The sequence below is a fragment of the Hypanus sabinus genome, chromosome 12 (assembly GCF_030144855.1).
Source record: "Hypanus sabinus isolate sHypSab1 chromosome 12, sHypSab1.hap1, whole genome shotgun sequence".
NCBI lineage: Eukaryota > Metazoa > Chordata > Chondrichthyes > Myliobatiformes > Dasyatidae > Hypanus > Hypanus sabinus.
Window position 1 is genome coordinate 109597004 of NC_082717.1, and position 12336 is coordinate 109609339.

The 12336-nt window shown below is 44.8% G+C and overlaps 1 protein-coding gene across 2 annotated transcripts in view; it reads left to right on the forward strand.

The window, feature by feature from the left end:
* The first annotated feature begins 3446 nt into the window (after positions 1–3446).
* Positions 3447–12336, forward strand: part of LOC132403284 (kinesin-like protein KIF13B) — a 249855-nt gene continuing 240965 nt past the window's right edge. The window contains exon 1 of one of the 2 annotated variants that reach the window (XM_059986723.1): positions 3447–3767. In XM_059986723.1, the coding sequence (XP_059842706.1) occupies positions 3713–3767 (55 nt within the window). In that variant the 5' untranslated portion in view covers positions 3447–3712. The remainder of the gene's footprint in view (positions 3768–12336) is intronic. The other variant, XM_059986722.1, reaches the window with a different exon arrangement.

Sequence of the window (12336 nt, forward strand, 5' to 3'; positions counted from 1 at the left end):
TTCTCTCAATCACTGAACTTGAGCTCTCCATATCCCTATTGTCCATGTACCCATCTAAACTTCTCTCAAAAACTGAACTTGAGCTCTCCATAACCCTATCGTCCATGTACCCATCTAAACTTCTCTCAATCACTGAACTTGAGCTCTCCATATCCCTATCGTCCATGTACCCATCTAAACTTCTCTCAAAAACTGAACTTGAGCTCTCCATATCCCTATTGTCCATGTACCCATCTAAACTTCTCTCAATCACTGAACTTGAGCTCTCCATATCCCTATTGTCCATGTACCCATCTAAACTTCTCTCAATCACTGAACTTGAGCTCTCCATAACCCTATCGTCCATGTACCCATCTAAACTTCTCTCAATCACTGAACTTGAGCTCTCCATATCCCTATCGTCCATGTACCCATCTAAACTTCTCTCAATCACTGAACTTGAGCTCTCCATAACCCTATCGTCCATGTACCCATCTAAACTTCTCTCAATCACTGAACTTGAGCTCTCCATATCCCTATCGTCCATGTACCCATCTAAACTTCTCTCAATCACTGAACTTGAGCTCTCCATATCCCTATCGTCCATGTACCCATCTAAACTTCTCTCAATCACTGAACTTGAGCTCTCCATAACCCTATCGTCCATGTACCCATCTAAACTTCTCTCAATCACTGAACTTGAGCTCTCCATATCCCTATCGTCCATGTACCCATCTAAACTTCTCTCAATCACTGAACTTGAGCTCTCCATAACCCTATCGTCCATGTACCCATCTAAACTTCTCTCAATCACTGAACTTGAGCTCTCCATATCCCTATCGTCCATGTACCCATCTAAACTTCTCTCAATCACTGAACTTGAGCTCTCCATATCCCTATCGTCCATGTACCCATCTAAACTTCTCTCAATCACTGAACTTGAGCTCTCCATATCCCTATCGTCCATGTACCCATCTAAACTTCTCTCAATCACTGAACTTGAGCTCACATGGACCACTTGTGATGGAAGCTCATTCCACACTCTCACCACCCTCTGAGTGAAGTTTTCCCTCAAGTTCCTCTTAAAACTTTTCACCTTTCCCCCTCAACCCATGATCGCTGGTTGTGGAAAAAAGCTTGCATGCATTTACCCTATCATAATTTTGTATACCTCTATCAAATCTCCCCTCAATCTTCTATATTCTAAAGAATACAGTCCTAACCTACTCAATCTTTTCTTTTAACTCAGGTCCTCCAGATCTGGCAACATCCTTCTGAATTTTCTCTGCATCCTTTCAACCTTGTGTCTTTCCTGTAGTTAGGTAACTGAAACTGCCCACGATTCTCCAAATTAGGCCTCACCAACATCTTGTACAACTTCAACATAACATCCCAGCACATGTACTCAATACTTTATGAAGGCCAAAAGCTTTCTTCACGACCCTACCTACCTGTGACACCACTTCCAATGAATTTTACCTGTATTTCCAGACTGCTTTGTTCTACCAGACTCTTCAGTGCCCTACCATTCTCTGTGTAGGCCCTACTGAAGTGCAAAACCCTGCATTTGTCTGACATTGAATTCCATCTGCCATTTTCCAGCTGATGCTGATCCCTCTGCAAGTCATGATGGCCTTCCTCGCTGTCCACTACGTCCCCAATCTTATTGTCATCTGCAAGCGTGCAGAAACGGGAAGAACCAGCAGAGAGTAATGAGTGTCGAGTAGTGGTTCAACGGAGGGTCAAGGCTCATCCAGATTGGGAGCCTGGGATGTGTTGCTACTCAAATGACAGGCAAGTAATGGCACGTGTGGGTGAAAGCATTGGGAAGTAAATGGTAAACTGTGAGGTCTTTGTTTTGGCAGTCAAGGAGTTCAACAGATAAGAAGCAGTCCTTTTGTCCCTCGCGTCCCTGCTGATCATCAACCAACAGGCAGAATACATAAAGACGGATGTTCTTTACTTGGATTTTCATTAGTCCATTGACACGATGCCACACATGAGGCTGCTTAACAAGATAAGAGCCCACGATATTGCAGGGAAGATGCAAGACAGTTGACTTGACTAGCAGGAGGCAAAGAGTGGGGCTAAAGGGAGCATTGTGAACAGTTTGGGACCCTTGTCTATGAAAAGATGTGCCGATATTGGAGAAGGTCCAGAGGAGGATCACGAGAAAGATCCCAGGAATGAAAGGGTTAATATATATGAGGAGTGTTTGATGGCTCTGGGCCTGTACGCAGCAGAGTTTAGAAGACTGAGTGGGGGAACCTTATTGAATATTGGAAGGTCAAGATGGAGTGGATGTATCCTATAGTGGGAGAGTCCAGGATCAGAGTAGAGGGACGTCTGTTTAGAACAGAGATGAGGAAGAATTTCTTTAGGAAGAATTCTGTGGAATTCGTTGCCCCAGGCAACGTGGAGGCCAAGGCAGAGGTTGATAGATTCTTGATTAGTCAGGGCGTGAAGGGGTACCGGGTGAAGGCAGGAGACTGGGGCCGAGAGGGAAATGGAACAGGCTCGGTTCACCAAGTAGTCTAATCCTGTCCCTATACTTAAAAATCATCTGATTATCTGGCGTTCTGCTTGTAGCCCCCTACGCTGGTGATTCAAGAATCTGCACGTTGTGAGAATGCCTACATGCCCTCTCGTACAGTGTTCCAATTTTCAGTCGCATCCGAGCAAAACCAGTCTTCCTCTGTGTGTGGAAAAGAGTGAAGTGTCCATGTTTCAGATTCCCTCCGTTGCCTTTCACTTAAAGTCTTCTGGTTATCGGCACTTTTGTTAAAGAGCAATGTTTTGTTGCTATTTACCCTGTCGGTGCCTGCTTCCTGGTCCAAGCCCAGGCTACGCTGGTGAATAACAGGGAAGCGGATTTTATGAACAGATAAAGGAAAATAAGAATTGTTAATTTACTGGGAAAGTGGACAAAGCGGGGGATGAGATTTATTCAGCTAGATGCTTGTACTAAGTGAATGGGCTGAATAGCTACCTTCATGTTTGCAAGCCTAAGATTCGCATCCTGGAAAGCCTGCTGAAAGAAAATCGCCTACAGTATTTTTTCCCATTTTAAACGCCGTCAACCTCCAATACACGTACATAACCCAATAAATGCCAATGCATTTCTAATCTCCGGAAATTACCGAACGGTGTCGCCCCAGCGCTTCATATCCTCCGGAAACTGCCGATCCCGGACTCCCGTCCGGAAACTGCCGATCCCGGGACTCTCCCCGGAAACTGCCGATCCCGGGACTCTCCCCGGAAACGAGCTGATCCCGCGTTTTCCGCTCGGAAGCGTTGATTCCACGCGTCCCCCTCCGGAAAGCCGATCGCGCTCCTCCGCCCTGGAAACGGGCCGATTGCGCGCAGCCCCTCCGGAGACAGCCGAAGCCTTCGGTCCTCCGCTCCGGAGATAGCCGAAGTCTTTCGCCCGGCCCCTCCTCCCGCCTCTCCGGCCGCTGCCGCCGGCCTCCGGTTCGCCGCTGTCATGGCGAAGGGTCACGGCTTAAAACTCACGCAACGGGACAGGTGAACCGGAGGAGAGGAAAGCAAATCACCTCAGGAGATAAGAGTTGGGAGTTTGCTGCCGCGACGACGTTTAAACCATTGGTGGCCCAGTTTCTGTTACAGTTTGATATTTTATTTTAAATTCAGTGCGGTTGCTTTGAAAGAAGGGCTGAAGGAAAAGTTCTGTCTGGAGTGGGAGCTGCGAGCCTCAAATCGTGCCAGCAGCGACATGTCCGAGTCCAACGTGAAGGTGGCGGTGAGGATTCGCCCCATGAACAGGAGAGGTAGATGTTCCACGTTATCACCGTCGAAAATCGCTTTATATCCTCCTCTGGGGTTTGATTTGTTCACGTTGGTAGGAGGAAAAGCGAGGCTTAAGCTTATAAGAGTGTCCTTCACCGTTCAAAGTTTGCCCTCTCCTGATGAGTCCGCGTGTAATTAAACTATTAAATGACTTTCAGTAATCTTCATAAATATTGCATTGAATGTAGCTCCCAAACCGATTGCGTTGCTGATTTTATTTTTAAATATGAGAAACGAAGCACTCGACTAAAATTACTGCCTCGATTCACAAAGTCACACTTAAATGTATGTAGATAGGTCTGAAATTGCAGTAAGTTTAATAGTTTCTGACGTATCAATTTATTGTTGGGGGGAGGCAGGGTTTTATTTTAAAAGTTTGGGTGGAGGAAGGAAAAACCCCGAAGGTAAGCTGAGTCAGTGCATGAGTAGAAGGTGTTTCTGTTGATCACCTGCTGACTGGATTCTGGCTATTAAACTTGAGGGGTTTGTGTCCTTTGAGTTCTGCCCTGCTAAAGTTCCTTTCCTAGTGTTGAAATTATGGAATTGAAACAATCGTTAGCAGCAGCATGAGCCAGAAGTCCATATTGGTTTCAGGATCTACTTTCTTATATTTATCTGTACATCTGGAGGCTTTTCATATTTGGCTTTGATCATCCCCGTTTTTTTGTGTTTGTTTTCTGTTTAATTTTTAACAATGCGTAAAAGAAACAGGATTTCTTCCTGATTGAAACAGATTTTTCCTTGTGAATGGAAAAACTATACAGTTCCTCAGCTGACTAAGTTGCTTTTGTGCTTTGACCAGAGATTTCCTGCTGAAGCTTTTGTCTCTTTTAATTAAAAATTGTAAGGAGACACGATGTGTCACAGGCCAAAAATCCAACAGAAATTCTCCTTAATGGGAGACGAGCCAGTAGTCAAAAGCAAATTCCAAAGAAGTGAATTTTAAATCAAAATATATTTCCACCTGTACTCCTTGTACCGAAACAAAAATTAGTATTTACATAGTGCTTTAGTGAAATCCTTCAAGATATTTATAGGAGTGATACTTGACAGCCAAAACTGTGGTTCTTGTCTGTTTTAAAGGCCTTTCGACTTCTCCCTTATTGCTCATTCTGAAGCCTACACAGCATCACTTCCACTTTGAGTGTACAACAGAAGCCTTGATTTTTTTTTAAAGCCAAGCCATCCCAATGTACTAAAGCAGGTTATGGAGCCATACCAGAATATGTTGTGAATTTGTTGTTTTGTAGCAGCAATACATAATATACTAAAGATTACTATAACAATGTATATACAAAAACAGTGCAAAAGCATCAGAATAGTGGGGCCGTGTTTATGGGATCACGGACCATTAAGAAATCTGATTGAGGAGTGACAGAAGCTGTTCCTAAATCACTGAGTATGCACCCTCGGGCTCCTGTACATTCTCCCTGATGATGGTAGTAATGAGAAGAGAATATGTCTTGGGTGATGTGGGTTGCCGCCTTGGGGCTTTGCTTTTCGATGATGGGGAGGCTTGTGCCCATGATGGAACTGGTTCAGTTTACAAACTCTACAGCTTTCCTGATTCTGTGCATAGAGTTCTCGAACACTACAGCATGGAAACAGGGCCTTCAGCCCATCTAGTCCATGACAAACTATTGATCTGCCTAGTCCAATTGGCCTGCCCCTACACCAACCAAGTACCTATCCAAATTTCTCTTAAATGTTGAAATCAACCCCACATCCATCACTTTCATTGGCAGCTCGTTCTACACTCCCACCACTCTTGAGTGAAGAAGGTCCTCTCATGTTCCCCTTAAACATTTCACCTTTCACCCTTAACCCATGATCTCCAGTTTTAGTCTCACTCAACCTCAGTGGTAAAAGCCTGCTTGCATTTACCCTGTTTGTACTCCTCATAATTTTGTATACCTCTATCAAATCCTCCCTCAATGTTCTTTGTTCTCGAGAATAAAGTCCTAACCTCTTAAAACTTTCCCAAAAGCTCAGGTCCTCAAGTCCTGGCAGCATCCTTGTAAACTTTCTCTGCATTCTTTCAGTCTTATTTACATCTTTCCTGTAGGTAGGTGACGAGAACTTTATACAATACTTCAAAGTGGGCCTCATCAACGTCTTCTACAGTTTCAACATAATGTCCCAACTCCTGTACTCAGTAAATTGATTTATGAAGGCTAATGTGCCAAATGCTTTCTTTATGACCCCATCTACCTGTGATGCCACTTTCAAGGAATTGTGACTTTGTATTCTGTTCGTCTGCACTCCTCGGTGCCTTAACATTCCCTGTGTAAGATCTACCCTGGTTGGTCCTACTGAAGTGCAATACCTCACACATGTTTGTATTAAATTCCATCTGCTATTTTTCAGCCCATTTTTTCCAACTGGTCCAGATTCCACTGCAAGCTTTGATAGTGTTCCTCACTGTCCACGACACCTCCAATCTTGGTGTCATCTGTAGATTTGCTGATTCAGTTTACCACATTATCATCGAGATTATTAATATCGATGACAAACGGCACTCCACTAGTCACAGACCTCCAGTCAGAGAGGCAACCCTCCACTAACACTCTCTGGCTTCTTCTGTGAAGCCAATGTCTAACCCAGTTTTCTACCTCATCTTGAATGCCAAGCAACTCAACCTTCTTGACCAATCTCCTATGTGGGACCTTGTCAAATGCCTTGCTGCAGTCCATGTAAACAACATCCACTGCCTTGCCTCCTTCAACTCGCCTGGTAACTTCCTTGCAAAGCTCTTAGCTTTGTTAGACATGACTTGCTGCACACACAGCCATGTTGACTCTCCCTAATCAGTCCCCACCTATCCAAATACGATTATGGAACGGTATAGCACAGGAACAGGCGCTTTGGCCACAAGGTTGTGCCAAACCAGCTAAAAAGTAAATTTAAAAAAACCAAAAAACTAATCTCTCTTACCTTTTATTCCTCACTAAGACGCCTTACCACCCGCCATTCACCTCCCCTTGGATCCCTCCTTCCCTTCCTCCTATTGTCCTCTCTGCTCTCCTAACAGATTCCTCTGTATCTAGCACTTTATCTTTCCTGCCCACCTGCCTTCACCTATCACCACCTAGCTGTCCTCCTTCCCCTCCCCTCACCTTTTCATTCTGGCATTCAGCCTTTTCCTTTCCAGTCTTGAAGAAAGGTCTCGACCCAAAATGTTTATTCATTTCCATAGATGCTGCTGGACCTGTTGAATTCCCCTAGCACTTTGTGCGTGTTGCACATGTATACAATGTCTCGCAAGAATATTCAGCCCCCAACCCTTTGTACACAAATGAGTATTACAGCAAGGGATTCAGATCAATTTAACTGAGAATTTTTCTTTGTGAATCACATGCTCCTTTTTATCCCCAGAGTAGAGGCCCAAAAAACAGGGGAAAATTGTAAAGCTTTAAAAACTAATGCTTTTAAAAGCATTTAAAAACTAAAAAAAACTGTAAAGTCAGCAATTCAATAGTACTCCTCCTCCTTTGCTCTTACTTAGTTGAGCCACCTTCTGTAGCTGTTAAATCCGGTAGTCTTTTTGAATAAATCTCTTATTAGCTTTGTACAATATGATGTTGCAAGATTTGCAGATTCCATCTTGCAAAATTGCTCAAGCCGGGTTAGTTTGCGAGTGGCAGAGGATAGCAATATTGAGGTCTTGCAAGAGATGTTTGATTGGACTAAGGTCAGGACTTTGACTGGTCCACTCAAGGACATCAGTTTTCTTCATTTGAAGTCATCCTATAGTTGCTCTGGCAGTGTGCTTTGGGTTGTTGTCCTGCTGAAAGATGAGCTTTCTCCCCAGTTCATGCTTTTTGTCAGAGGCTAGCATGTTTTTATCCAGGATCTTTCTGTATTTAGCAGTATTGTTCTTCCCATCAGTCCTGACCAGATTTTCAGTTTGTGCTACTGAAAAACATCACCATACCTCCTGGCTGATGCAGAATACATGTAGTATCTTCTAAGTGGTGCTTTGCAAAGTATTTACTGGCAAGGATATGCTTGTGTACCATAGTGCTTTGTGGTAATCCAAATGCTGGTTAAATGCTGTGAGAATACCTGCTTCCAGGAATTGTATTCCAGGTTTCAGACAACCTCTGGGTAAGAGGGAATGTTTCTCAAGTCGCCTGTATATCACCTAACCTATGTTCTCTGGTTGACAACTCTACTAAAGGAAAACGCTTCTTTCTCTCTACTTCATCTTTGCCCCTCGTAATTTTTTACACCCCAGTTTTATTAGACTGTAAGACCATAAGATATATGAGCAGAATTTGGTCCATTGAGTCTGCTCCACTATTTCATCATGGCTGATCCATTTTCCCTCTCAGCCCCATTCTCCTGCCGCCTTCTCATATCCCTTCATGCCCTGACTAATCAAGAATCTTATCAACCTCTGCCTTAATTATACATAAAGACTTGTCATCCACAGCTGCCTGTGGCAAAGAATTCCAAGATTCACCACTCTGGCCAAAGTAATTCCTCCTTGTCTCCTTTCTAAATGGATGTCCTCTGGTCTTAGACTTCATCCACTATAGGATCCACTCTTTCGAGACCTTTCAACATTCAATAGAGTTCAATGAGATTTCCCACCCCTTTCACCCCAGAATTCCAGTGAGTACAGGCTCAGAGCCATTAAACACTCCTCATATGATATCATGGTTTCTCTTCTGCCGTCATCAATGGCACCCTCACTCGCATCTCCTCCATTTCCCGCACTTCGGCCCTCACCCCGTCCTCCCATCACCACAACAGGGACTGAGTTCCCCTTGTCCTCACCTACCACCCCACCAGCCTCCGGATCCATTATATTATCCTGCGCAACTTCTGCCACCTTCAACAGGACCCCACCACTAAGCACATCTTTCCCTCTCTGCTTTCCGCAGGGATCGTTCCCTCCGTGACTGCCTGGTCCACACGTCCCTCCCCACCTGGCACTTATCCCTGCAAGCGTAATTGCTACACCTGTCCCTACACCTCCTCTCTTACCACCATTCAGTGCTCCAAACAGTCCTTCCAGGTGAGGCAACACTTCACTTGTGAGTCTGTTGGGGTAATCTATTGCATCCGGTGCTCCCAGTGCAGCCTCCTCTATATCGGCGAGACCCGACGCAGATTGGGGGACCGCTTCGTCGAGCACCTCCGCTCCGTCCACCACAACAGACAGGATCTCCCGGTTGCCAGCCACTTCAACTCTGCTTCACTTTCCCATTCGGATATGTCCATACATGGCCTCCTCTACTGCCGTGATAAGGCCAAACTCAGGTTGGAGGAGCAACACCTCATATACCATTTAGGTAGTCTCCAGCCCCTTGGCATGAACATTGAATTCTCTAACTTCCGGTAATTCCCTCCCCCTCCCTTCCCCCATCCCACTTTCACTCTGTCCTCCTCCTCCAGCTGCCTATCACCCCTCTCATGATTCTGCCTTCTACTGCACATAGTGCTTTCCCCTTACCTTCCTTCTTCATCTTTCCTGCATATCCCCTCCCTGCTTTCCCTCCCCAACCCCTTACTGGTTTTTCACCTGGCACCTACCATCCTTCTTCTTCCCACCTTCTTTATAGGGCCCCTCCCCCCTCCCCCTTCAGTCCTGACGAAGGGTCTCGGTCTGAAATGTTGATTGCTCATTTCCACGGATGCTGCCCGACCTGCTGAGTTCATCCAGCGTGTTGTACGTGTTGCTTTGACCCCAGCATCTGCAGTGTACTTTGTGTTTAAGGTAAACATGATATGCCTTTCAATCCCAGAATTATTTTCGTGAACCTCCTTTGGACTCACTCCAATGTCAGCACATCCTTTCTTTGATAAGGGCCCAAAACTGCTGACAATACTCCACATGAGGCCTCACCAGTTCCTTGTAAAGCCTCGAGATTACTCCTTTTCTTTTAGATTGTCCTCACGAAATGAATGCTACCATCACTTTGCCTTCCTCACCACGGACTAACCTTTAGGGAATATTGAATTTTCTCTCCATTTACAAAATAGTCTGTGTTTTTGTTTCTTCTATTATAGAGCATGACCTTAAACTTCCTGACCCTGTATTCCATCTGCCACTTCTTTGCCAGTTCACCTAGTCTGCACAAGTCCTTTTATAGCCTCCCTGCTTCTTCCATACTACCCGCCCCTTCACCTACCTTCATGTTGTCCACAAAACCATCAATTCCATCATCCAGATCATTGACATACAATGTAAAAAAGAAGCAATTCCAACACGAGCCCCTGTGGAACACCTCTATTACCAGCAGCCAACCAGAAAAGGCTCCTTTTATTCTTACCCTTTGCCTCCTGCCAATCAGCCAATGCTCTATCCATGCTAGTATCTTTCCTGTAATATCATGGGCTCTTAACTTATTGTTCCCCTCTTATTCCTTACTTCTGTACTCTAAGAAAACAATCCCAGCCTATGAAATCTCTCCATCCCAGCGAATTTGCTCTGCACCTTTTCCGGAGCAATCCTTCTGGCAGTGTGAAGACCAGAACTGTACACAGTCATCCATTTGTGGTTATGGTTAAACTGTTATGCACAGTTGAACTATAACCTTGTTGCTCTTACATTCTCTGACCTGGCTGATGAGAACAAGGATCCTGTGTGCCTGACGTCAAGGAGTTTTTTTTCTACACTGCTGTTTGCATCTGTGATAGACCAATATTATTTAACATATTTTGTACTTTCACAGACACGCATTCTAAACTTTGTTCCTCGCAGTCCTTCCTAATGAGAGTTACAGGGACATTGAGAGGTACAGCCTGGAAACAAGCCCAGCCGACCAATCAGCCAATCATTGACACCAGTCTTGCATTCAATCCTTTTCTTAATTCCTCCACATTTTCAACAGCTTCCCTACACGGTAGGGGCAATTACCAGATTTAGATCCATTTATTTATCATGTGTACATTGAAATATATGGTGAAATGTGTCGTGTGCATCAACGACCAGCAGTGGCGATGGCCTGCGAGTGTCGCTGCGCATTCCAGTGCTGGCATAGCATGCCCACAGTGTTCAGCAGAAGAGCACAAGGAACCACCCACCTGCACACAGAGACCACTTTACAGTGACTGAATTAACTTCTGAACCCACATGTCTCCGGGATGTGAGAGGAAACTGGAATAACAGGGAGAATGTGCAAACTCTGCTCAGATGGTACTGGAGGTTGGGATTGGGCCCAGGTTTCTGGCACATTGAGACAGCGTCTCTACGAGTTGTATTGCCCTCTGCTCCACTCAGTATGATACTCCTACCTCTGTACCAATTTCACTCAGCAGAGATTAAATCAAACTCAACTAGTTGCTGACTGCTTTGGCTTGTCACAAAGAAGTGAAAAAATATATTAATTCCACTTCTTTCTCTCCCTCCAAATGTAAAGATTAAAGATTAGTCACATGTATATTGAAACATACAGTGAAATGCATTGTTTGCTTCAATGACCAACACAGTCTGAGGATCGTGTTAGGGGCAGGGCTTAAGTGTTGCTATCCCTCTGGCACCAACGTAGCATGCCGGCAACTCAGTAATCTTAACCCTAATCATACACTTTAGAATGTGGGAGGAAATCGAAGCAACCCAAAGGATCACACATACAATGAAAAGCGTTGTTTGTATCAACAACCAACATGGTGGTGGTGGGCAGCCCAAAAGTGATGCCATGCCTCTGACATAGCACGCCCACAAATTCCTAACCCTAACCCGTACATCTTTAGAATGTGGGAGCACCCAGGGGAAATGCACAGGGTCACGGAGAATGTACAAACTCCTTATAGTCGGTGACAGAAATCGAACCCTGATCTGTGACTGCAAAGCAGTGCAGTAATGGCTGTGCTACCAAGGATTACAACATCTCTGATTGAAGAGTGCTTCCACTACTATTCCTGTGTGCTCTGTATTCTCAGGCCAACTTTGCTTAAACCTTCTTCAATCACATGCGTGAGCTTCTCAGAGGTACAGTGTGTGCTTTTGAAGAAGGTGCCTCCTACCTCAGAACTGTTCACTAAGAATCTGAAAGCCTCCAGCTATACCGTGCTTCACAACAGCCATTAATTCTCCTCAAAGATATACAAGGAGACGGGCCTCTCGTCCCAACTTGTCATAGAGTAATACAGCACAGAAACAGGCCCTTTGGCCCAGCTCATTCATGCCAACCAGGTTGTCTACTTGAACTAGTCCCATTTCCCCATCTTCAGCCCTTATCCTAAATCTTTCCAATCCATGCACTGTTATAATTGCACCCATCTCTACCACTTCCCCTGCCAGCCCATTTCATGCACCCACCACTCCCTGTGTGGAAAAAGTTGTGCTCAGACCTTTATGTTTTTACATCTTTCTGTTTTTACCCTCATTGATACTGATGTTGTCCTTGCTGAAATCTTTAACTAACTGTCTCAAAACAGATTAAATCTGCACCCCTCAACTTCATCTGAAGGGAACGTTTCTCACGTTGCTTCTTAAAACTTTGTACACCTCAGTTTTGTTCCCTCTTGCTCCCTACCCTCACCCTTCTGCGTGTCTGGATGAGTTCTGCATTAGGTACTAGATGTCAATGAGTCATT